The 27208-nt window shown below is 43.4% G+C and overlaps 1 protein-coding gene across 4 annotated transcripts in view; it reads right to left on the bottom strand.

Moving 5' to 3' along the window:
• Positions 1-27208, bottom strand: part of BTBD7 (BTB domain containing 7) — a 151347-nt gene that overhangs the window by 94826 nt on the left and 29313 nt on the right. For all 4 annotated transcript variants that reach the window (XM_033951773.1, XM_033951770.1, XM_033951771.1 and 1 more), the window contains exon 2: positions 4264-4451. In XM_033951773.1, the coding sequence (XP_033807664.1) occupies positions 4264-4345 (82 nt within the window). In that variant the 5' untranslated portion in view covers positions 4346-4451. The remainder of the gene's footprint in view (positions 1-4263; positions 4452-27208) is intronic.

The following is a 27208-nucleotide window of genomic DNA, read 5'->3' as shown; positions in this document are numbered from 1 at the left end:
TTGAAACCACAGAAAACCTCTCGAAATTAACTTTTGAAAATCACTGTGAGAGCCTGTCAGCTCTGCTATACTGTTACCAGAGACAATGGGCTGCACCTGCTTCCAGCTCTGTTCAGCAGCCGGTTCAGAATTCACTGCCAAAATGCTGGGAATGCTTTCTCAAAGTTGATCTTCGGGATGCTGGTCAGACTCCCCTGTCTGACTATGCCCCTGCGGACCACAGGATGTGCACCAGGACGGGCGGAGACGCAAAAACGCAGCCAGCATGCTGTGGGACACCGCTGAGCCCCCTAAGTGTGCCAAACAGCCTGCACTCACCCTCCGCTTAACGGACGGTGAGCCAACTTCAGGGACAGCCCTGAGCTCCAAGGAATCCTATGCAGACTGGCTAATAGGTCCCAGAAAGGGTTTAGCCTGTCAGCTACAGACTGAAGTCTGAATTCACATGCAGGCAGAGCCTCTAAATCGCCTTGGACGTGAAAATTCCAGCAAAGGGAACAAATTATGTTGAATTAAAACAACAAAAATGAGGAGTGCAGAACACACACAGCTGCAGCCATGTGTGCAGAAGGAAAGACTGCTAGAGGGCGCTATACTGAGCTGTGAAGTACACTGGAGGCAGAGTGAAAATTCCGAAGTGGATTCTTTCTGAGGTCCATGCGAGTATGGGGAAATAACCCTGTTGTCTAGAATGTCTCACCTGGTGCACTGGAATTATGTTTTACCTGATAATTTTCTTTTAGTCAGCTACATTGTTCTGCAAGAGGGTGTTATTTTCTCCTACCAGCCGATGGAGGTAGAGACCCCCTCCCCCCCCCCCCGAGTTTTACCAGTGACCTCACCAGTATTAGCTTGTGGTTCTCCCTGGAAAGATCCAGTATGCATCTGCTAAAGTAACAGAATTTTGTAATGCACCTATGCCCCATCAACCACTGCAGCTACAACGAATAGCAAATGAGCATAACACCCAAAGTAGCACTCACTACCCTACACATTCCAGGATATAGCAATATCACAGGAGATCTGAATTGCTGGAAATTGTAACACTTGCTGGAAATTGTAACACTTGTGATTTGACTCTACTATTTTTCTTCCTTTTTTTTTTAAAGTTAAACTGAAAGAGGAAATGCACAGTACACCCAAAGTCCTGGAAAGTGTTCAGAGGGTGGGTTGCAGAAAACTGTAGGAAAGAAAATGATGTGATATTACAATTTCTCCATCTTTAGCATCAGCTCTACTGTTCAGTAAAAGTGGGATGTACCGAAGCAGATCTACTAGGTGTGGAAAAGACAAGCCCCCCCCACCCGAAATGATGGCCCTGCCAAAGTCCAAATGGACCCTGGCATTACATTTAATCTGTAGTGCTTGACAAAATCTGACTTACAAAAAAAAAAATCCAATTTGTTGTTATAATCATTAATTTTTAATACCCAGGTCAAAGGATCCTTTTCCTGTACATTGCATTGAAGGTATTTAAAAACTGATGACATACTGTGAGTTTTGAGTCAAAATGCTTTCAAATATTCAGCTGTCAAAGTTTTCATGTTTGAAATTAAATAAAAGCTGTTTTGTTGGACTGGCCCTTTTGCATTCACAGAAAAACTATAAACTATAACTACAGCAGTGATGAATTCAAACTAGAGAGTTGCGCGGGGACAGAAATCCCACCCGTCCCCGTGAGGAATCCCACCCGTCCCCACCCATCCCTATAAACTATAGAAATAGTTATTTCATTTAATTATGCTACTGAATTAAAGGCTCTGGTAGAAATCCATTTACAAATAAGCAAAAATACTTTATTAATTTGGAAATATTAATTGGAAGAATACATACTTTGTAAACGGGTTTCTACCAGAGCCTCTAATGTTTTATAAATTTTTATCAACACAACTAATATACTACTTTATCATAAAGCAAAAAAAAAAAAAATAGAATTTTTTCCTACCTTTGTTGCCTGGTTTCTGCTTTCCTCATGTTCTCATTCAATTCCTTCCATCCATTGTCTATCTTCTCTCTGCGTCTTCCATTTGCTCCGTTACTGTGCCTCTCCCTTTCTCCCCCCTTCCAAATGGGTCTGGCACCCATCTTCTACCCTCCGCTCCCCCCATAGTCTGGCATCTCTGTCTTCTTCCCTGCTAGCATCTTCTTCCCACTCTCTCTTCCCCATGTCCTGTCAGCGTCCCTTCTCCCCCCTCTGTCTTCCCCATGTGCTTTCAGTGTCCTTCTCCCCCCTGTCTTCTCCATGTCCTTTCAGAATCCTTCTCCCACCGTCTTCCCCATGTCCTTTCAGCGTCCTTCTCCACCCCTTTGTCTTCCCCATGTCCTTTCAGCGTCCTTCTCCCCCCGTCTTCCCCATGTCCTTTCAGCGTCCTTCTCCCCATCTTCCCCATGTCCTTTCAGCGTCCTTCTCCCCCCATCTTCCCCATGTCCTTTCAGCGTCCTTCTCCCCCCCATCTTCCCCATGTCCTTTCAGCGTCCTTCTCCACCCCTTTGTCTTCCCCAGTGCTTTCAGCGTCCTTCTTCCCCCTCAGTTTTACCTTAAGCGTCTTTTCCTCTCCACTCCACCTTTCCTCCCTTTCTCCCTCCCTGCCCCTTACCTTTGTGGCGCTTACCCGCCCGACTGACAACAGAACAGGCCCGGTCCGACAAACCTCCCTGCCCTGTAGCCGCAAATCTAAATTACCTTCTTACAGCAGCTGGAGTATTGAAGCCGCTGTAAGAAAGTAATTTAGATTCGCGGCTACAGGGCAGGGAGGTTTGTCGGACCGGGCCTGTTGTCGGTCGGTCGGGGGACCTGGCTGGCTGTGCTGCACCCGGGGCGGACCGCCCTCACCGTCCCCCCTTGGTACGCCACTGCCTTTTCCCTACCTGCCCTGCCACAGCACACAGCCGACCGGAATTCTTCCCGATGTCAGCGCTGACATCGGAGGGAGGGAGGGCTTTGCTTAAGGCCTCCCTCCGACGTCAGCGCTGACATCGGGAAGACTTCCGTTCGGCTGTGTGCTGCGGCAGGGCAGGGAGTGAGACGAGCCTCGCGGCTGAGTACATCCAGCCCCGCAGCTGAGTACATCCAGCCCCGCGGCTGAGTACATCCAGCCCCTCGGCTCTCGGGGGCGTCCCCACGGGATCCCCGCGACCCAAGGGGGCGTCCCCACGGGATCCCCACGACCCTAGGGGGCATCCTCATGGGATCCCTGCGACCCGAAGGGGGAACCTGTGGGATCCCTGTCATCCCCGTTCCCATGCAGCTCTCTAAATCAAACGCCAGAGACTCATATGCTGTTTGCTCACTTCTCTGTGTTCTCTGTTTATACCTCTGCTGAAAAATTGTTTTTTTGAGTAAATGTTATATCCTAGGGAAAAAGTGTATTTTGAATTACTGGTTGGCTGATGTTCCTCCCTCCTACTGGTACTTGAGGAATAAATTATATGAACTTATGGGATGGGAGGCCAGAATGGCTTACTCCTCTCGCCACAGAAGCAGAGACTTTGTCCGTCTGTACTTGGTCTCCTTATTTGGACATTTTACCTCCAAGGAGTCGTAGTTGCATTTTGAAGACTGCAGTTGTATCCTACCCCACCTGTCTGACCTTGGTTCCTTCTTTGTTCTTGGATTTGGGGGGAGGATATGTTGGGAGGGGTCTGCTGGGGGGGGGTAGGGGAAGGGGTGCCTTTGTAACCCAGGAGGACATCAGAGTTCAGTCCTCTAGGGGGGGCTTCCCCTTTTCTTGTATAATTTCCAATTTCTTGTCTGCCATTTTGCATTTGTTGGTTTGTTGCTCTTTCTTGTTAATAAAAACATATTTAAACAAATGCCAGAGACTGCTGTAAACCTTTGCTATCATACTAGGAGATTTCAGCCTCAAAAGATGTTTTCAGTTCAATTCTTGTTTAACAAGACCTTAAAATTAGGCCACCAATAAGAAGAAAGGAGGGGTCGTACAAGAGAGTGCTGTTAAACGAGTAGCTGGGAAAAAGAAAACTAGGCAGCAAAAATAGTGCACATAAAATCACCAACTGTTCAGAAGAATCACTCTCTTCATGACAATTAAAAGCAAAGCAAGTATTTTAACAAGTTATATCATTTTTATTTTTCACTAAGGGGCCCTTTTACTAATGCTTAGCAAGTGCTAAATGCTAAAAAGCCTATTTTATACCTACTGTATGAACTAAGCATTTAGCATATTCTAAACTTTAGTAAAAGGGCCCTTAAGCTATTAGCATGCACAGATTTGGTCTTTTTTAATGCAGTTAACAAATTACCTATAAACGTTTGCTGTGTTTGCAAGTTTCCCCCTACTCTTGGGGAACATGAATGTGGGTAGTTAGATGCATTAGCACCCATGTTTTCAGTCACTCAGGCATCCCTGCCTGCAGGATCTTCTGCGTACAGTCCCATGATCTGTTTTGAACCCTCAATCCTGGATCCAGCAAATTCCACTCATCCATTTCTGAAAATTAAACATACAAAATATTGAAAGTTACAACATTTTATATTTAATTAGTTCTAATCTAACCTGTCCTAACAAATTAACAAAAATGTACAACTTTACTGTATAAAAGACAAAATTATATTTTTTAAATCAAACCTTAGGGCTCCTTTTACAAAGGTGTGCTAGTGGTTTTAGTGCACGCGCTAGCTGCTACCACCTCCTTTTAAGCAGGCGGTAGTTTTTCGGCTAGCGCACCTTCGTAAAAGGAGCCCTTAATGTCTACAGGCTTCTATGAATATTTATTACTCTTCATAATTATGCATCAAGAACAACTTTAAAGTACATTGTAGAGAAATATAATGCTATGAAATTCTGAAATGTGCAAAAAAAAACAACCTATGCAAACAGAACCTTTGTACCACAGAGCTAAATATCTCCTGTGCTAGCCAGAACTTGTTTTTTTTTTTTTTTTTTAACACAGCATGAGAATACAATATGGCTGATAAGACATCTTTGAGAAAGAAATAGCTGTTTATGCAGCTGAGGAATCTTGTAAAACAGCACCATAACTATGATTTACAATTTAAGCTTCAAGTTAAAGTAGAAAATTTCCACATATTTTGGCTGCAATGTTGGCTTGCTTTCAGGGAAGCACAGCAATATGTATAGCCACCAAAATACAATGCTTTGCATTCTTCTAGATATCAAATTTCTGAAAACATTTCTAGGAGACATTTGTAGTACATTTATGAATGACTTTTCCCCTTACAAGCAGGGAAATGCTGTTTTTTGGGGTTTTAAAAAAAAATAAATCACCTGCTTTTGGTGGGTGGAATAAGGAATGAAGAATAGACGCTACCTGAGGGGTTAATGCTCAAAGGCTCACAGGGGAGAGAAACTACCATGTATCTAATAGAGCAAAATTGCTGTGGCATGCTCAAAATAATAAGCATGCAAATTCATGTTGTGTTAAAATTAGGGCTGAACAATTAGCATGTTAACTCGCATTAAAAAAATTAACGTGATTACCGTCAGCATCAGGATAGGGGGTCAAGCAGGGCAGCTACAGGGGGGCCTCCCAAGGGCTGGATGGCCTTCCCTTCTTTCCCTCATCCAAAGCCCTCCATCTTACCTTTTAAAATTCAAGGGTATTACCGGCATGGCAATGATTCTCAAGCACTGCCCACAGCTTCCTCGGCATTCTTCCTCCACTGTGGCCTGCCTCCTCTATGACGCTATTTCCCATTTCCGGTGCAGCAGAAGAGTGCCAAGGAGATTGTGGGCAGCACTTGAGAACCGCTACCGCACCAGTGATCCCTTTGAATTTTAAAAGGCGAGACAAGGGGTCTTCGGACAAAGGGAAGGACATCTCACACAAAGGGCCTCCTGGAGCTGCCCTGTTGATCCCCAACGTTCCTGATTTTAAACAAACACTGGATGGTGAACCATCAGAACTTGCAAGCAGTGACCGGCTCAGCAGTATGGCAGGAGTGCAGAAAGCTCACTCCTGCCTGTTACACTTCTGGACCACCAGGGATTTCAGGTACGTGAGCCATACGGAAGGTGTGGCAGCTTGCAGGATATCAGAGGTACAAAGGGCAGGGAAGGGGACAGGGTACAGAGCCTGGCAGCTCAGCGGAGGCCTGCAACGAGTCTGGGAGGTGGTTGGGTTGGCACTGGCCCGAATATAAACCGAGACCCCCATTTTTGAGCCAATGTTTTGGCCCAAAATCTTGGTTTATATTCAAGCATATATGGTACCTGGCAAAAAGCCAAATAATTGCAACATTCTATTCTACCGATCCAGAGTAAGCAGTGGCTTCTTCCATGTTTACCTCAATAACTTATCTGGGAGCCCACACCCTCCCTACATGATCCCTGGCACGCTGCCAGATCTCCTATGAGAATCTCGGCTAGCCAAATAAGCTCTCCACATCAAACTCACAAATTTAGGAGAAAAGGCTTTACTAGGCAGTGCTGAGTCCCCCTTTTAAGTAACTCCACCTGACATCTTTTGAGCTCCGGAACTTCCATGCTCCTAAGTTTAGGTAATCCGCTGTTCCGGGGCTCTGGATTTTCTCCCAGCAGACAGGCTCCCCAGTGTCCCCACAGCCCTAGAGACCTGAGGGGAGGCTAACCCTGAAGCTCCTGCCCCTCCCTTCACACACTATGCTGCACGTGGCACAAGAATGCTCTTCTGGTGTCCATCCAGTACAAATTTGGCAAGAATTAGGGGTAAAAAAAACAAAACCAAAACCCATGAGGACTCCATCCCTGCCAGTTTTGAGGCAAAAGGAGTAGTTTTGAAAGGTCTGGAAAACTATGATCCCCCATCTCCACCCCCCAGTAAATCCCAAATGGCCACAGTGGCAGCATTTTAGCACCATAAAACATCTGAAAAACACCATAACTAAACTTTAAAAAAACCCCTCTGAAAACAAGATTTTAAAGGGGGGGGGGGAACCTTAGAGGAAGTGGCAAAAAACTTTAAAAACAGCTCTTTCAGACCCCCCCACCCCAATTTTGTCCATAGGCTATAATAGCCTTACTCTTTGCGACATGTGCAGAAAAATTAAAGAAAGTTTAATATTAAAAGTTAATGTCAAAGATCAATGTAGGGCAGAAAGTGAAAAAGGAGAGCAAATGGATAAGGCAGCCCTGGAAACAGAGTTGAGAGTACAGACAAATGGAAGTGCAACCAGATTGAAAATAAAATATTTTTTCTACTTTAGTTGTCTGATAAGCATATAAGCATTGTCTCTGCCGAGTTAGACCATAAGTCCATCATGTCCAGCAGTCCGCTCCCACGGCGGCCCCCCAGGTCAATGACCTGTAGTGATCTATTACTCTAGAGCATTTTGTACTTGTATAGTAACCCTCTAATTGTATCCCTGGATCCCCTTTTCCTTCAGGAACTCATCCAGTCCCTTTTTGAAGCGCATTCCAGGTGTCCACCACCCTCTGAATGAAGAAGAACTTCATTTGTTCTGAACCATCTCCCTTCAATTTTTTAGAGTGCCCTCTAGTTCTTGTTGCCACCGCCAGTCTGAAGAATCTATCCCTCTCTACCTTCGCTATATCCTTCATGATCTTTTAAGTTTCTATCATATCCCCTCTAAGTCTACGCTTTTCCAGGGAAAAGAGCCCCAGCTTCTCAGCATATGAGAGGTTTTCCATGCCCTTTATTATTTTTGTTGTTCTTCTCTGGACCCTCTCGAGTATCGCCATATCCTTCTTAAGGTACGGCGACCAATACTGAACGCAGTACTCCAGATGCAGTCGCACCATCGCCCTATACAGCTGGAGGATAACTTCCTTGGTTCTTGTAGTGATACCTTTTTTAATAATGCCCAACATTCTGTTCACCTTTTTTGAGGCCGCAGCGCATTGTGCCGCCGGTTTCATTGTTTTATCCACCAAAACCCCCAAAGTCCTTTTCTAGGTTGCCTTTCCCCAATATTATCCCCCCCATCGTGTAACTGTACATCGGGTTCCCTTTCCCTATGTGTATAACTTTACATTTCTCTACATTGAAGCTCATCTGCCATTTATTTGCCTACTCACTCAGTTTGTTCAGGTCCCTTTGAAGTTCTTTGCATTCCTCTACAGATCTAACTTTGCCAGAGAGTTTTGTGTCATCCGCAAATTTTATAACTTTGCACGTTGTCCCTGTTTCCAAGTCATTAATAAATATATTGAATAGCAGTGGTCCCAGCACTGACCCTTGTGGGACGCCACTTGTGACCCCTTTCCAGTCAGAATAGTGTCCCTTTATTCCTACCCTCTGTTTCCTGTTCGCCAGCCAGTTTCTGATCCATCGGTGTATGTCCCCTTCCACCCTGTGGTTCCACAGTTTCCTTAGTAGGCGCTCGTGAAGTACCTTGTCGAAGGCTTTCTGGAAGTCCAGGTATACTATGTCTATGGGGTCACCTTTGTCCAAATGTTCGCTTATCCCTTCGAAGAAGTGCAGCAGATTTGTTTAGCAAGATCTTCCAGTACAGAAACCATGCTGGATTGTTCTCATCAGCTTATTTTTTTCTATATGCTCAATGATACTTTCCTTGATTAATGATTTGGCCATCTACCCCGGAATTGAGGTTAAGCTGACCGATCTATAATTTCCCGGGTCGCCTCTGGATCCCTTCTTGAAGATAGGTGTAACATTTGCTATCCTCCAGTCTTCCGGTATTACCCCTGTTTTCAAGGATAGGTTGCAAATATGCTGCAGTAATTCCGCTATTTTGTCTCTAAGTTCTTTTAGTATTCTTGGGTGGATTCCATCCGGGCCCGGAGATTTGTCAATTTTTAGCCTATCTATCTGCTTGAGTACGTCTTTGTGGCTTAACTCCATGCACGATAATTTTTCCACTTGGTCCCCCTTGAAGAATTTTTCCGGTTCCGGAACATTGGATGTGTTCTCTTTCGTGAAGACCGACGAGAAGAACGTGTTTAATCTGTCCGCTACTTCCTTTTCCTCCGTTATCACTCTTTTCTTGTCACCCTTATCCAGGGGTCCCACCTCCTCCCTCGCCGGCTGCTTTCCCTTCACATATCGAAAGAAGGGTTTAAAGTTCCGTGCCTCCTTCGCAAGTCTCTCTTCATATTCTCTCTTTGCTGTTCTGACCACGCGGTGACATTCTTTTTGGTGCTTCCTGTGCTCTTTCCAATTTTCCTCAGTTTTATCTTTCTTCCACATCCTGAAGGATTTTTTCTTATCCCCTACCACCTTCTTTACTTCTTTGGTTAACCATGCTGGGTCTTTTTCTTGATTCTTTCTGCACCCTTTTCTAAATCTAGGTATATACCGGTTTTGCGATTGAAATATGTTGGTTTTGAGAATTTACATCTGCTGTCTATATTTTGCACTGTTCACGAAGAAATGCATTTGTTTCTATTTCACTGGTGTTATACTGCATGTACATAGAGTCTGGCATCTTAGCATTTCGTTTGTGCATATTAGGACTTTTAGTTTGTGGTCCTGTATTTGCATAGAGTTTATCTGTGTTTTGCATGTTTGATCATGGCCAGGTGGTCTGGTAGGAATGAATGTTGAGAAGCATTATTGGTGTCATGACCCATAGTAGGAACATATTTGTCGGCTCTCCTTCACCCATTTGGACCCAAAACAGCCCTCACTTAAAAATTAGGGAAGACAACTGGTCTATAGACTAATAAGATTGTCTGCATATATATAAGTGCTTACTCCAGCTTTCAGTATTTTTCTAGCCAACTGACTAAAGAGTGTGTTGAATAATATTGGCGATAAGGCTGAATGAACACTGCAGTAGTCCACATTCTAATACTCTCACTTGAGATAATGAACCTCTGGAAGCCACTCTGAACGTACAATCTTTCAAAAAAGACTTAAAACCACTTTAACACTTTTATACCAATATCTCACAAAAATTCAATTAATAATGAATGATTTACTAAATTAAGTGCAGAGCTTAATTCTAGGGACACAGCCAATGCCAACTTAACCACTATCCAAGATAGAGGGTATCTCACTTAAAGAACGTGCCAACACAGTTTCCGTACTATGCATCTTCCGGAATCCTGCATGTCTTGGATATAAAACATTTGATGATTCTATAAAAAATACCAACTGTTCCAAAACTATCTTATTTGCCAATCTGGCCAAAAATAGAGGTTGGATACTGGTCTATAACTTGGTTCCTCCTTATCTGTTGACATATGCTACCACCGTCAGGACCACTGCTGCTTCAGGTAAGTGAGTCAGGGAGAGAGAGGGAATTAACAGGGCCAGGGCCACTGTTATTATTGCTTTGGGGACTAGAGGGAAGACAATTTTTTTTTTTTGCCGGTTGGGTGAGTACTTTATAATAAAAGTGAGAGATGTTGGGTGTGCCGGTTGCCTGAGTACTTTATAATAAAAGAAGGGAGGACCTGAGTCAGAGAAACTCAAAATCACTCTTGGAATCACTGGATGCACTCGCAAAAAAAGAATACTAGATGGTTCAAATAGTTATTGAAGAGCATGGAAAGAGCCAAATAGACGTGAATTCTTAAAGGCCAATTTCCTTTAGGAAATAAGATTCTACAGAAGCTAAACATCTGCATAATTTTATAATGTCAACTTTAAAGATAGGATGCCAAACTGAAAATATTTGCCATCTAACTAATCTAATCTAATACTTACTTGGCTTTATATACCGAGTCTTCATTCCAAGAACGCTCAACCCGGTTTACAATAATTAACTTAAAAAATAAACTATTAAAAAAATGAAAAGAATTAATTTCCAAAATGTTAGTAAATAAAGTAGTTTTCAAAAGCTTACGAAAAAAAAAAGAAAACAAAAATAAATATGAACTAAACTAATGAATGCAAATTATATGTTTACAAACTGCATTTGCTAGCTTTTGGAAAGAATTTCTCTCCTATAAATAAATAAAAAAATTAAGCCATAGAACATTTTTTGCAAGAGTTAGGCAACATTATCTAATTTACATCTAATATATCATCATTTTGTTGGACATTTCCAAACAGTTGTCTAATCTATATAAGCTGTGTTCTAGGAGACTCCCAGATTCTTTGTGGCTATAGATCAGGGAGGGCCAACTCTAGTCCTCTATATTTGGCTTTTCAGGCTAACCACAATTTACAGATTATCTCAGGACTTCAACCAAATGCATGCAAATTTCTCAAAAGGTTTTCATTTCTCATATTCATAGAAAACAGACATTTCGCATGCTCAGATAACTTTGATTGGTCACCTCAAAGCTTAAAGTTAGATATGCAATAATGTCAGTAAGTCGAGCTGACAGCATTTTTCTTGACACCATCAGGGCAAATACAACATAAAAACATAGTAAATGATGGCACATAAAGACCAGAATGCCCAATCAGTCTGCCCAAAATGATGGTCCGGGATTTAACAGACACTTGATGCAGTCTACATTCCTCTACATTCTCCCCCACACACACTTCCCCCCCCCAATTCAATTTTATTTTGATATGCTTGATGATCAGGCATCCATGTCAGCAGTTTACAATATATAGAGAGAGAAAAGTCAATAATGAAGACAGATTACATCCCATTATTTATAGAGAGTAGGGGAAAGGGGGTGGATGTTAAGTTCATTAATTCTAATACAGTGCTGTGCTAGTTACTGTAAAATAAATAACTAGTTATCATTACTAGTTACATGGGATAAAAAGTAACTAGTTACTGATTTTAGTTACTCTTCACTAAATGTAAATAGTTACTTTACTAGTTACTAAAAAAATTAACTAGGTAGTTAAATACTTTGTTTATTAATTATAACTATATAAACATTACAAAGACATACTTCATTTTCAAATGAGTTTCTTATTGGCTCCGAGCATTAAAAGCATTTCAAAATGCTCGTTGGTTGAAGGCTTGTATTCTTCAAAATAAACACTTCTTTCACAGTTGGATAGCGCTGGAGGCTGGATATATCACGCGCAGCAACATTCAAGAAAAGGTCAAGTTCCAACTACACAGCATTGTCCTCTCTATTTGATTCACAGAAGCAAAAGAAAATGGTGTCTTCACTGGAAGTTGGTGCTGCATTAGGAGTTGTGTTTGCAGTGTCAGCCTGAGCCTGCAATTGCTTGCATCAGCAGGTATTTAGCACTAGCTCTGGCAGCATCTGACTTGATCCAGCGCAGCTTGAATTGTGGATGTGAAACACTTGCTACTATCAAATCATCCTTAGCTTCAAGTGAACCAAAGCGCTTAATGATTCCATTCATTAGAGCATCAAATGGGCTAGCAAATTTGATCGAAGGCTTGATGGAGGTAAGATGTGCATGCAGGGAAGAAATCATTGGCAGAAAAACTCCCATGAAACACTGGTCTTCGGCTTGCAGTGTGTCCAGTCCCATAGCAATCTGTTTCATCACCTTTATATATTATGTCATGAAAGCAATTCATTTGAGCAGAGAGCTGTTAGGGAAAGCTTCTCACATATGTCACTGAGCACAGGTTCAGACTTCTTCTCCGCAATAGAATACACTTTGCCAACAGCATATGTAATGTAATGTAATTTATTTCTTATATACCGCTACATCCGTTAGGTTCTAAGCGGTTTACAGAAAATATACATTAAGATTAGAAATAAGAAAGGTACTTGAAAAATTCCCTTACTGTCCCGAAGGCTCACAATCTAACTAAAGTACCTGGAGGGTAATAGAGAAGTGAAAAGTAGAGTTAGAGGAAAAATAAAAATAAAATAAACATTTTAACAAGACAGCATTGATCTAAATACTTTGGAAGGTAGAAGAGAGGAGAGAAAGGAATAGAAGCATGATGAAGTGATGAAGTGGAGCAAGTAAGTGTAGGAAGAGCGACTGACGTTTCCAGAAAGGGCTTCTTCAGGGAAGAGACTTGGCCGACAGTCCCATGATGCCTATGTCTCCTCCCCTGAGATGTTCTCCCATCCATGCATTCCCTCCCAGACACACTGCCCGTGCCCCAGCCGCTCCAAGGAGGCTGCCCTAGATGAGGCCCACGGTGAATGCAGGATTCTCTCCTCTGTGGGAAAGCCGCCCGGAGCCGACAGTCGATAGAATAATAGAATGAATTCCATCTAGTAACATTTGGTACAGCAAGTGTGGTTTTGTACACTATTTCAGCTGCCTGTGGACTTTTACAGCACTTGTTCCAGAGGGCACTTCATTTTGCCAAGGTTCTACAGCTTAATTTCTTGTAATTTGCATCTTCATTAGCCCCTTCTGAATCAGATACAGTAATTGTTCATTGATGGCGAGATGGAGAGGTTGTCTAGGATGTCTGCAATGTTTGTGAAGGTCACTTCTCCACTGTCAATTTGTGAGGGCCCAACTTGTGTTGGTACTACGACAGTTGTTTCTGTCTTGAGAATGCCTTGAACGTCTTACAGTTTGATCTGTTGTAACTGTGAAGAACTGTGATACGAAATTAGGAGTGGATCTTCTCGAGTGTAGATGCAATTGAGTCAAAAGTATGTTGTCCTTGCAAACATGAACATGCCAATGCTGCAGACTTTTGTTCCAATGTACTGATCTCGATCCAGTGTATGGTAACAAAAAAGCTTCTGTTGTGGGAGTTCCATATGTAAGCTGTTGTGCATACTTCAATCACAAGTGACAGTTTATTCTGAAGGTCATCTGTCATCTTACGATACTGGTCCTCAATGTGTCCAGTAAGAGTCTTGTGAGTCAATACGGTTTTGCCTGGTTGAAGACCAGTGACCAACTGAATTCTGGTGACTCGACCACTGTATATGTATATATGCCTTTTATATATACAGTCATGTGAAAAAATTAAGACACCCCATGAAATATTCAGTTCTTTCTTAAGAAATGTTCACATATTGATGTCAAATCTTTTTTTTAAAAATTTATCTCTGGAAAAGAAAGTGATGTAATTGCAGGTAAACAACAAAATTTTTCCTTGATTTACTCATGAAACAAAAGATATCCACAAAAATGTGTATTCTAACTGAGGAATACATTAGGACACCCCCAAATATCCTCCCACTTAAAGTGGCTCAAATCACACACAGGTGTATCACATCAGGTGCACATTACTAGAACATTGATACTCAGTATTCTGAAGGTTTGCCCTACTTAACCTCAGACATTTAGTTTGGTGAGCTCATGACTGCTGAGGTGAGAGTGAACACCATGGTGAGATCAAAAGAGCTGTCCGAGGCCTTCAGAAAGAAGATTGTAGCAGCTTATAAGTCTGGGAAGGGATTTAAAAAGATCTCAAAAGAATATGACAGCCATTCCACAGTCTGGAAAATAGTGTACAAGTGGAATACTTTTCAAACAGCTGCCAGCATGTCCAGGTCTGGCCATCCAAGCAAGTTGACCCCCAGAGCAGACAACAAGATGCTAAAAGAAATCTCCCCAAACCCTAAAATGTCATCATGAAACCTACAGCAGGCTCTTGCTACTGTTGATGTGAAAGTACATGCCTCTATAATCAGAGACTGCACAAATTTAACTTGCATGGGACGTGTGCAAGGAGGAAACCTTTCCTTTCTAAGAGAAACATCAAGGCCAGACTGAAGTTTGCCAGAGAACGTAGACAAACATCAGAACTTCTAGAATAGTGTTCTATGGACAGATGAGTCTAAAATTGAATTATTTAGATGCCAGAAAATAGGACATACACTAAATAGAGCATACACTAAATATAGCATTCACTAAATATAGCATTCCAGGAAAAGAACCTCATACCAACTGTAAAGCATGGAGGTGGAATTGTCATGGTTTGGGGATGCTTTGCTCCAGCAGAAGCTGGCCAGCTCACCATCATAGAATCTATCATGAATTCTATCATGAGAAACATGTGAGACATGTGAGAAAATTAAAGCTGAAGCAGAACTGGACCCTGCAACACGACAATGACCCAAAACATACTAGTAAATCCACCAAGGACTGGCTGAAAACTAAGAAATGGAGAGTCCTGGAGTGGCCAAGTCAAAGCCCTGATCCTAATCCCATTGAGATGCTGTGGGGTGATTTGAAACGGGCTGTACATGCAAGAAACCCTTCAAATATCTCACAGCTGAAAGAATTCTGCATTGAGGAGAGGGCCAAACTTTCCTCAGACCGATGTCAGAGACTGGTAGATGGCTACAAGAAGTGTCTCACTGCAGTTATTTCCGCCAAAGGGGATAACACTAGCTATTAGGATATTCTAATTTACAGTAGAGTCCACTTAAGTGCACGCCCTTCGGACCAGGTTGCCACCTGCGCTTAAAAACGGAGTGTGCACTTAATAGGAGTACCACTTGTTAGTCATGAAAAGTTACAGTAAGCTGTAGTCAAATGCAATAAAGCTTTTATTCAACCAAAAACACACCGAATACAATGTAATACAGTTGTAGAAACAGTACTGTTCGGTCTAATGCATAAAACTTTTTTTAAACCAACATTCTACTGAAATAATCAGTCATTCTTTTCTGCATGCAGATTGCACAATTCAGGCTGTGTATCTGACTACTGATGCTATAAAATTGTCCATAGGGTGACAGCCATTTATCTCGATAACAACGCAGCTTGTGTAGGGACTTCAGCGCATCCAAGAAGGAAACAATCTCTGTAGGTGGTTCATTAGTCGTGATGACAGCAGCAGTATCTCCGTCATCATCAGTCTCTTGATTGTCTTTAAGTATGCTTTATGACTGTACAGATATCGAAATTAGTGCTGTCAGATGTGGGCACATCATTGTCAACGGTGACATACAGCTCAAACTCTTGTGGCGAGAGCCCAACCGGGAGTTCAATGGATGAAGTGTCTGCTTCAGTGGTCTCATCAGATGTGTGAACAAAGCTCACCCATCGATAGCAATTTGAAATCGTTGATGATGAGACTCGACTCCATGCCTCCCGTACCATATGAAGAGTGTCGAGCACCGTCATTTTTCTCGCCAGCTCAGCAGCTGGATTCCGTGCTTGCATCAATCACTGCCATCACATATTATAAGACGAATGACCTGTAATGACGTTTGAAGTTTGCGATTATCCCTTGATCCATCGGCTGGATCAAAGAGGTCGTGTTTGGCGGCAGAAACATGAGTTTGATGTTGGTTAGTCTTAAGTCATTGCCATGTGCTGCACAGTTATCACACGGCATTACAATGCGCCTCCTATGCCTGCTCATCAGATTGTCAAGCTTCTGTAACCATTCAATCCACAATGTCGCTGTCATCCATGTGATTTTGTTGCTTTCATATTCAACAGGCACGTTTAATGTTTTTGAAGTACCGAGGATTTTGATTCTAGCCAAATCACCAGTGGCTCGAGCTTTTCACTACTATGCATATTGCAACTGAGCAGCAATGTCAATCATTCCTTTGGCACCTTGAAGCCAAGCGTCATTGTGTTTGAAAGCCAATATTCCATCAGGGATGGCACGCCAGTAGAGGCCCGTCTCATCGGCGTTGAACACATCACATGGTTCATATCCATCAATGACTGACGGCAACACTTCCATGACTCATCTTTCTGCATCAACTTTATCTGCATCTTTTTGCCATGCTGCTTCTTAAATATTTTATGCCATTACAAACTTTCCACCTTGCTAACCATCCGTTTGTTGCTTTGAAGTCTTCTATGCCCAGTTCTTTGGATAACTGTGCTTTCTCCATCAGCAGAGGCCAACTGATTGCCAGTTATTAACTTCTAGCTTCAGCAAAACATCGCAGCAACGCCTGTTCAACGTCTCCAGCCTTCCCAATTCTTTTCCATTTTCTGGTAAACCCAAGAAATTTGGCTAGGATGAATGCTGTAATGTTTTACAATAGAGATCTGACTCTCCCTTTGGTTAAGTCTCTTTAACACATTGACACGTTCAACCAAAACAATGAATTTTGTCCAGCATGGTGGACACGTTCAGCCAAAGACAATGATTTTTGTCCACGCGACGTCATGGTACAGTACTGTAGTTCTGAAAGTTTGAACATCTGGCTAGGCCTAGGCTGCAGTTCCGAAACAAGTGGCTCATCCACGTCAGAACGTATGATTGCATTTAACTGGAGTGAACGTGATGTGAGCAAATGGCGGTTAGACCTATAACATCTGTGTGCATAAGCGGATTGTGTGCACTTAGGTGGAGTCGACTGTATTCCTCAGTTAGAATACACATTTTTGTAGATATCTTTTGTTTCATGAGTAAATCAAGGAACATTTTTGTTGTTTACCTGCAATTCATCACTTTCTTTAAAAAAGAAACCAAAACCCTACTCTTCAAAAAATACATAAAACCTATCTAACATGAACAGTTCCTTCTCAAACTCCACCTATCACACACTCCACCCATATCTAATCTAAAATGTTTCTAATTATCCAACATGTATCTCCTTAACTTCTCGACAATTCTTATGTAATTCTTACGACAATTCTTATGTAATGTTACAATTCTTGTAACCTGACAACTCTTGTGTAATCCGCCTTGAACCACAAGGTAATGGTGGAATAGAAATCACTAATGTAATGTAATGTAATTCTTTTCCAGTTAAATAAAAAAAAAAAAAGATTTGACATCGATAAGTGAACATTTCTTAAGAAAAAAATGAATATTTCATGGGGTGTCCTAATTTTTTCACATGACTGTACATACCATATTTTCATGCCACAGCTAATATTTGTTTTTGCATTTTAACTAGAGCAGTCACAGCTAATATATGGGTGTAGTTTATATACATTCCTATTTACTTAAGCTTGCAGTGAACCACATAATGTAAATACTCAACATAACAATGAAGTTACACAGTAACAGTTGAAAGCAACCAGTTTGCTGTCCCTTTCTTTTAAAATTAGCTTCAAGAATTGGCCATTTTGATGGCCCACCTCAGCAAGCATGCTTCTTCGGATTCTCGATTTTGGCTTATTTTCTTCAACACCGAATGCATGTCTCATCTACTGAAAACTCTCAACCTGCTTCTCAATTTCCATTAACTTTGGCATACTGAATTGCTGCAATTTAAAAATCTGTTCTATATGACTTTTGTTTTGGCATCTCCAAATATAGTGCAATTTTAGAGGCCAATACGCAAAGCTATGGTAAGTACCACTCTTGCACATGTACCCAGATAAAAATGGAAGTGTCAGCACTCATCAGCGCCTGAACTTCTGCACTTAAATACCGGTATGTGTGCTTTCACTTCAGTTTTATTTGGACATGCGCATGTTATTAGCGATGCTTGAAACCTGAAAGGATTTACTGGCCTCGTTAACATTCATTTAAATACAATTTGCAGCCATCTGTACCACATGAGTTATTGCCTGAAGTGTGGCTAATGTAGAGACACATTTACTCGGACCTACATTCCGCAGTTTATATGTGCAAAAATTTCTATATATGCTGCATTTTGGTTAAAAATGTTTTATTGCAATTAATCACACAAGTATTTTATTTTTCTTTCTCTCTTTCCCACCCAGCTTCTTCTGACTCTGGGTAAGTTACTTAATCCTCCATTGCCCCAGGTACAACATAAATACCTTTATATAATATGTAAACCCCTTTGATTATAACCACAGAAAGACAGTATATCAAATCCCATCCCCCTTTCCCTAAAGGACTGAATCCAACCTCCCTCTAACCACCAGATCCAACATCTCTCCCTTTCTCTTCCTTCCCTCTCCTTTTCCCCAGGTCCATTCTCTCTCTTTTCTAGAGTCCATTCTTTCTCTCTCTCTACCTCCCTCACTCTCATGAGCAGCAACACAAGCTTAGAGGTGAATAGCAACAAGCTCTTCTCATGGCTGCTGGAGCTCATTGTCTCGGCCATAGCCTGCAGTTCTGTTTATGGGTCTGCAGTTCATTCTCTTCCCCCACCTGGGGTTCTGCTCTGCCCCTACTCCCTCCCCAAGCCATTCTACCTTAAAGGTATTCTTCTTTTGGTTCCCTGCAGAGGCAGCATTGTACATATACACCTGCTGCCTGCTTTGTAGCTTTCTCTCTGGCCTGTCCCACCTCTTCTTGTTTCTGCATGCACAGGACAGAGAGAAAACTTCAGACCATACCACAGATTGCATTTGTGCGATGCTAGCAATGCCAGGGATGAACAGATCACTTTTAAAGGTATACCACACCGGGGTGGGGGTGGGGGGTGGGGGTTTGATGGTGAATCTTGAATGGGGGGAGGAGATGCCAGCTCATACCTAGGATGGGACTGCAAATGAGAAGAGATGTTTGGAGAAGACAGATTAGTCTTAATCGCAGTTAACTGCAATTAAATTGCGGCCCTTATATAGATACATGGTGTGTGTGTGTGTATATATATATATATATATATATATATATACCCTGTTTCCCCGAATATATGACACTGTCTTATATTTTTAAAAACTCCAAAATATGCACAAGGTCTTATTTTCAGGGGGATGTCTTATTTTTCCATGAAGAAGAATACAGTACACATTTATTGCTGAAAAAAAGACATTTATTACCTGTATATGGTACAGGTCATCACAAACCAGAAAAGCTGTATCACAAACCAGAAAAAACTGTATCACAAACCAGAAAAACATTTACTGTATAACAGTTTACAGTATGATACATTTACACATTTAATCAATGACAATCAAGTCATCATCTTCTGGAACATCATCATAATAACTCACACCCTGAGGTTCCAGGTCAATTACTCCAGTGTTCCCTCTAAGCGGGCGGGTGTTGTGAGCAAACTTTTTTCACTGTGAGCTAAAAATATCGGGCGCCAGCAAGTTATGAGCCAAATAAATATGTTGTCAAAGTTGCTGATACATGAGGACGAGGTATTCAAAGGAATTTTAGGCCTACACGCTAAATTAAATAACGTTAAATAATATTTTTAAGAACACAAAACAACGCATTAATTCTTGAAAGTACAAAATTCTTTATTTTTTTTTTTTTTTTACCAGAAAAACTCAAATTTATTTTAAAACAGTCTACAGAAATTGTAGGGATGAAATGATATCTTAATAAATGTTTTACAACAAATGTAGTTATGTCTGTTACATCCATATGTGTAAACTGTAAATTAAAAACAGTCCAGAAGACAATACGTTTGATGCTTTCAATTTCTAGACAATCTATCAATTCCAGCTTCTACACAAAAGTATAAATACATTAAAACAAAATATTGAAAACCATTTTATTGGGCACAAAGTTTGCCTTCAGTGAGAAGAGTTCACTCAATATGTTGTAGAATAATTGTTGTGAAACTGGAATGGAATCAATTCTTCACTCAAGTTAGATATCATCAATATCTTCATCATCATCCCCAAGAAGAGGCGGTCGGAGCGTACGCGAGTCCGGCTGCCTCTCCTTGTTGGCGAGCTGAGCGGACCCTCGGGATCGACCCCCCGCACCCCCTAGGTACGCCTCTGCAAGTCTTGCTTTGCCCGGATTTGCCGCTCTCTTCCGGTGTTACTCCCCCCCCCGACCCGACTCTCCTCTCGCCGCCCTGCCATCTGCCGTACGCCTCTTCCGATCGCCCCCCTCCCTGCTCGCACCCCCACCCCGACGTCCGATTCCTCCCCCAGCCTCCCCTTACCTTTGCGACGCGTTACATGGACTGCCAGCTCGCCTGCCTGCAAGCACGTGTGTGCGCTGTGACGAGAAACTTGTGCGCTGCGATGTAATATTTTGTGCGCCAGCGCACGCCAGCGCAGCTTAGCGGGAACACTGCTTGGGACTCCATTTCTTTCACAATCAGTGGACCAAATCTCTCATGTTTAGCAGTGTCCTCAAATGAGTACTTCTTATCAAGGTAGCCTGCTCGTAATGCATGTTCAATGCAACTGTCAGTGATTTTATCCCATGAATTCTTCACCCAAGTCACAACCTCTTGCAGTTTAGGTTTCACAAAGTTTCCACGCTGATTTCTCTCCATTCTATTTTCAATGTAGTCATTAATTTCCATGCGCAGATTGTCCTTGAATGGCTTGTTGATTGCAATATAAAGGGTCTGGAGATAGGCCGTCATTCCCGCAGGAATCATTATTTGATCTATTTTTCTTTCATGAAGAAATGACTTCATATCTTTAGCACGGTGAGTGCTAGCTGCATCCCAGACTAGCAGACCTCTTTGACCTCCTCGCATAACAAGTGGCAGCATTAAATCTACCCACTTTCTTATAACAGCTTGTGTGGCCCAGGCTTTTTCAGTTTCAAGGACAAAAATTCCTGAAACATGTTCAATCTTTTCCTTCTTGCCCTTAGAAATTATTAGAGGTAGGACTTTAGTGCCATCCAGACGAATTGCCAAAATACAGGTCACACGTGCACTTTCATAAGCAGTGGAGGGAATGTACACTGAGGAGGCACCCCGCTGTTCAATTGTTGTTTGAGATGATTGGCCCATAAACACTGCAGTTTCATCCATAGCAATCATGTTGGAAAGCTTGTATTTAGAGAAGTCAATCTCATCAATAAAGGACTTGAATGCAAGTGCTCGCTTAATCACTTGAGCATCTTCCAGCCTAAACAATGTCGTGGATCTTCTTAAAGACAATTCACTTCTCTGAAGGAAATTATCCAGCCAGTGTTGTGATGCTTTGAAATTTTCAGAGGCTATGTTAAACTGTGGCGCCATTGCAAGGGCGAATTCTTGAATATGAGCTCTATTCACAACCAAAGCCTTTGTTCTCCTGTCAACAACCCATTCACAGATCAGATCTTCCAGCTCAGAAAATATTGGTTTCCGACCTGATCCACACTTGCATTTGTTAGAATTTCCCTTTTCCACTTGTTCAACTAGTTTACCATACTCTGCTCGCCACTTGCGGAGCAATCGTATATTCAACATTTTTTCTTTGCAGAAAGCAGCAAGATTTTGGCCCCAAGAATCTTCCACGATTCTCCTCTTGTACTCCACAGAGTAGCTTTTTCTTTTTGTGGCCATGCCTAAGGGTAAAAGAATAAAAAATGGCACTAGGGTATCCTGGGTGGGGGGGGGGTGATCTTTTAAAATGATACAGAGGGCATCAGAGGGGGGAATCAAAATGGCACAAGAGAATCAGGGGGATGGGCGGTTACCATCTTAACAGTATGGAGAGAAAAACGTTAGCTTGCCATGTAAAAGGTACCAAATTAGCATGCAAATCCTTTAAACCAGATTTTTGATTTTACAGTTAACAATCTGGTTTAAAGGATTTGCATGCCAATTTTTATTTACCTTTTACATGGCAAGCTAACATTTTTGGAAATGTGTCTGTAACACGGTAAATGTACACTTGTAAAGTTTGAACTTGAAATCAGCTTTCAAATCTGTTAGAAAACAGCATCCTCCACATACCGTACAGATCAGATACAGATTTGCAGTTTGCTTTTAAAACACTAGATGGCAGCATCACTATGTACGGTATCACTACAAGTAAATACCAGTAGTACGTAGCAATGAAAGGTACGATAACGAACTACACAGAAAATGAACTACAGGGCGCAGCTGCCTAAAGCCAGGATTAGATGACTTGAGGAGGAGGTAGGAAAGAGCTTGCCAGCTGCTTTTAACATTGAGTGGGTACCTGTAAGTTCATCTCCGCTCTTGGGCCCTGATTCTCCAAAAGTGCGTCCCGATGTTAGGCAGCTGTAGACGTCCTACAGCTGTCTAATCAGCCAATCGGGATGCACGTTTTAAAAAAAAAATGCTCCCCAGGCAGGCCTGAAGGCGCCTCCGGGAGCCTAGGGAGACCCGCAAGATGCCTAAGTTCGCCTACAGGCCTTAGGCGAACTTAGGCGGCCCTACGCGTCTCCCTAGTAGAGGGAGACTGGCCAAGGAAGCAAGAAATTTCAAACCATTTTTCCGATATGTGAAAGGGAAACAACCAGCGAGGGAGGAGGTGGGGCCCCTGGATGAGGGTGACCGGAAGGGAGTGGTGAAAGAGGAAAAAGAAGTGGCTGGTAGGCTAAGTGGCTGGTAGTTCTTCTCGTCGGTCTTTACAATAGAGGACACAACCAGTGTGCCAGAACCGGAAAAAATCTTCAGGGGAGATCAAGAGGGGAAATTATCATGCATGGAGGTAAGCCTCGAAGACGTTCTCAGACAGATAGATAGATTAAGAACGGACAAAGCTCCGGGCCCAGATGGGATCCACCCGAGAATACTGAAAGAGCTCAGAGATGAAACAGCAGAGCTACTGCAGCATATTTGCAACCTGTCCTTGAGAACAGGGGTAATCCCGGAGGACTGGAAGATAGCGAATGTTACACCGATCTTCAAAAAAGGATCGAGAGGCGACCCGGGAAACTACAGACCGGTGAGCTTAACCTCTGTTCCGGGGAAGATGGCCGAATCACTGATCAGGGAAGGTATCAATGAGCATATAGAAAAAAATAATCTGATGAGATCGAGCCAGCATGGTTTCTGTAAAGGCCGATCATGCCAGACAAATCTACTGCAGTTCTTTGAGGGGATAAATAAGCAATTGGACCAAGGTGACCCAGTAGACATTATATATCTAGATTTCCAAAAAGCCTTCGACAAGGTGCCCCATGAACGCTTACTGAAGAAACTGTGGAACCACGGGGTGGATGGGGACGTGCACAGATGGATCAAAAATTGGCTGGCGGACAGGAAACAGAGGGTAGGAGTAAAGGGGCACTACTCTGACTGGATAGGGGTCACAAGTGGTGTTCCGCAAGGGTCAGTGCTGGGACCGCTGCTGTTCAATATATTTATTAATGATCTAGAAATGGGGACAAAGTGCGAAGTTATCAAGTTCGCGGATGACACAAAACTCTCCAGCAGGGTCAGAACTGTTGAGGAATGCAAAGAACTGCAGAGCGACCTGAACAAACTGAGTGAGTGGGCAAAAAAATGGCAGATGAGCTTCAATGTGGAGAAATGTAAGGTCTTGCACATAGGGAAAGGAAACTCCATGTACAGCTACACGATGGGAGGGAGGGTACTCGGGAAAGGCAGCCAAGAAAAAGATCTGGGGGTATTGGTAGATAGCACAATGAAGCCGGCGGCACAATGTGCAGCGGCCTCAAAAAAAGCGAACAGAATGTTGGGCATTATCAAGAAAGGTATCACTACCAGAACGAAGGAAGTTATCCTGCCACTGTATCGAGCAATGGTGCGCCCACATCTGGAATACTGCGTCCAATACTGGTCGCCATACCTCAAGAAGGACATGGCAATACTCGAGAGGGTCCAGAGGAGGGCAACGAGGATGATAAAGGGTATGGAGAACCTTTCATATGCCGAACGGTTGGACAGGCTGGGGCTCTTTACCCTGGAGAAGCGGAGACTGAGAGGGGACATGATAGAAACTTATAAAATCATGAAAGGCATAGAGAAGGTGGAGAGGGACAGATTCTTTAGACTAGCAGGGGCAACTAAAACAAGAGGTCATTCAGAAAAACTGAGAGGAGACAGATTCATAACGAATGCAAGGAGGTTCTTCTTCACTCAGAGGGTGGTGGACACCTGGAACGCGCTTCCCGGAGAGGTGATAAGACAGAGTACAATTCTGGGGTTCAAAAAGGGACTGGATGACTTCCTGGAAGCGAAGGGGATTACAGGGTACAGATAGAGTTACCTTACAGGACATTGAGCGAATGGGGTATGGATATTTTAGGTTAGGTAAGGAACACTTCCAGGTCATGGACCTGGGGGGCCGCCGCGGGAGCGGACTGCCGGGCACGATGGACCCCTGGTCTGACCCAGCAGAGGCAATGCTTATGTTCTTATGTTCTTATGTTCTTAGGAAGAGACGCTTAAAATGTAGGCCAGCAAAATGCTGGTCTACATTGTAAGTAGACGCGGCCGCTATACTGATCGCGGCAAGGGATCTCCCTGCCGCAATAAAGTATAGCAGCTGCGGCCGCCTGTCCCATCACCGACAGGAGGATGCCTAACTCCTCCTGTCGGAACCCCGAACCCTGGAACCCCCTCCCCCCCAAACTCGTAATCGCCGACAGGAGGATGCCCAACTCCTCCTGTCGGAACCCCGGAACCCCCTCCCCCCCCAAACTCGTAATCGCCGACAGGAGGATGCCCAACTCCTCCTGTCGGAACCCCGGAACCCCCTCCCCCCCCAAACTCGTATTCGCTGACAGGAGGATGCCCAACTCCTCCTGTCGGAACCCTGGAACCCCCTCCCCCTCCAAACTCGTAATCGCCGACAGGACGATGCCCAACTCCTCCTGTCGGAAAGCCCAACGACCCCCCGCCCCAACTAATCTCCCTCCCCCAACTAACCTTTCAATGTTGGTCAGCTGGACGGGTCTTGCTGCCGTCCAGCCGACGGGTCTGCCTCGTGGAAATGAGACGGCACGCCCCTTCCCGGCCCATCCCCGCTAAATCTAAGGCCTGATTGGCCCAGGCTGTAGAAGCGGTATAAAAATAAAGTTATTATATATATATATATAACTTTATTTTTCTATACCGCCATAATCTTGCGACTTCTAGGCGGTTCACAATGAAGATAAGCTGTACAGTCAGCGAATTAGAGTATAGATAGAAGTGAGAACATTCAGCGATCAGCGAATTAGAAGGTGCCAAATGGTTAGGAGAAAGATGTACATAGGTTGTTGAAAAGAGTTAACTTAAAGCAATGTTACTTACCGTAACAGTTGTTATCCAGGGACAGCAGGCAGCTATTCTCACTAGTGGGTGATGTCATCCGACAGAGCCCCAATACGAACATCTTGCAAGCATGTCTTGCTTGAAGAAACTCAGACGTTTCGAGATGCCCGCACCGCGCATGCGCCAGTGCCTTCCCGCCCGATGCTCCGGGCGTGTCTCCTCAGTTCAGGTAGCTAGCCTGAGAAGCCAACCCAGGGGAGGTGGGTGGGACATGAGAATAGCTGCCTGCTGTCCCTGGATAACAACTGTTACGGTAAGTAACATTGCTTTATCCCAGGACAAGCAGGCAGGTATTCTCACTAGTGGGTGACCTCCAAGCTAACCTCAATGGGATGGAGGGAGAGTTGGCAACTTAGGAGAACAAATTTTGTAACACAGTTTGGCCAAACTGCCCATCCCGTCTGGAGAAAGTATCCAGACAATAATGAGAGGTGAACGTATGAACCGAGGACCAAGTGGCAGCCCTACAAATCTCCTCAATCGGTGTCGATCTGAGGAAGGCTACAGAGGCTGCCATTGCTCTGACCTTATAGGGAAGGGGTAATCCAGCCTGGGCATAGCAGAAAGAGATACAAGCCGCCATCCAGTTGGAGATGGTGCGCTTCGATACAGGCCGTCCCAACTTGTTTGGATCAAAGGAGACGAAAAGTTGAGGAGCAGTTCTGTGTGGTTTGGTGCGATCCAAGTAGAAAGCCAAAGCACGTTTACAGTCCAGAGTGTGAAGAGCTGATTCTCCAGGATGAGAATGAGGCTTTGGAAAGAACACTGGAAGCACAATGGATTGGTTGAGGTGAAATTCAGAGACCACTTTAGGCAGGAATTTCGGGTGAGTACGGAGGACCACCTTGTCATGATGGAATACTGTGAAAGGTGGGTCCGCCACCAAGGCCTGAAGCTCACTGACCCTGCGAGCAGATGTGAGGGCCACCAGAAAAACCACTTTCCAAGTGAGAAACTTTAGTGGAGCCTTGCTCAGAGGCTCAAAAGGAGGTTTCATAAGCTGAGAAAGGACAACATTTAGATCCCAAACCACTGGAGGCGGTTTGATAGGAGGATTGACATGAAAAAGTCCTTTCATAAATCTGGAAACCACAGGATGAGAAGAGAGAGGTTTCCCTTGTAGAGGCTGATGGAAAGCCGCAATAGCACTCAGGTGGACTCGTATAGATGTCGACTTGAGACCAGACTGAGACAGATGTAAAAGATAGTCCAAAAGAGAGGATAGGGAGGCTTCCTGAGGCTCCTTAGAATTAGAAATACACCATGAAGAAAATCTAATCCATTTTTGGGAGTAGCATTGACGAGTAGCAGACTTCCTGGAAGCCTCCAAGACATCCCTCACCGCCTGGGAAAACTGGTGCGGAGTTACGTTGAGAGGAACCAAGCTGTCAGGTGGAGAGACTGCAGGTTGGGATGAAGCAGAGACCCCTGATGCTGAGTAACCAGTGAAGGAAACACTGGAAGTAGGCACGGTTCCCTGCTGCTGAGTTGAAGTAGAAGGGAGAACCAAGGTTGCCTGGGCCACCGAGGAGCTATCAGAATCATGGTGGCATGGTCAGACTTCAGCTTGACCAGAGTCTTTTGAATGAGAGGGAATGGCGGAAACGCATACAGAAAGCGATTCCCCCAATCCAGCAGAAAAGCATCTGCCTCGAGGCGATGAGGAGCGTAGATCCTGGAGCAAAACTGAGGCAGCTTGAAATTGTGGGGAGCTG

Source organism: Geotrypetes seraphini, chromosome 7 (assembly GCF_902459505.1).
Source record: "Geotrypetes seraphini chromosome 7, aGeoSer1.1, whole genome shotgun sequence".
Classification (NCBI taxonomy): domain Eukaryota; kingdom Metazoa; phylum Chordata; class Amphibia; order Gymnophiona; family Dermophiidae; genus Geotrypetes; species Geotrypetes seraphini.
The sequence above is the reverse complement of the archived record's forward strand: the minus strand, read 5'-3'. Positions and strand labels throughout refer to the sequence as shown.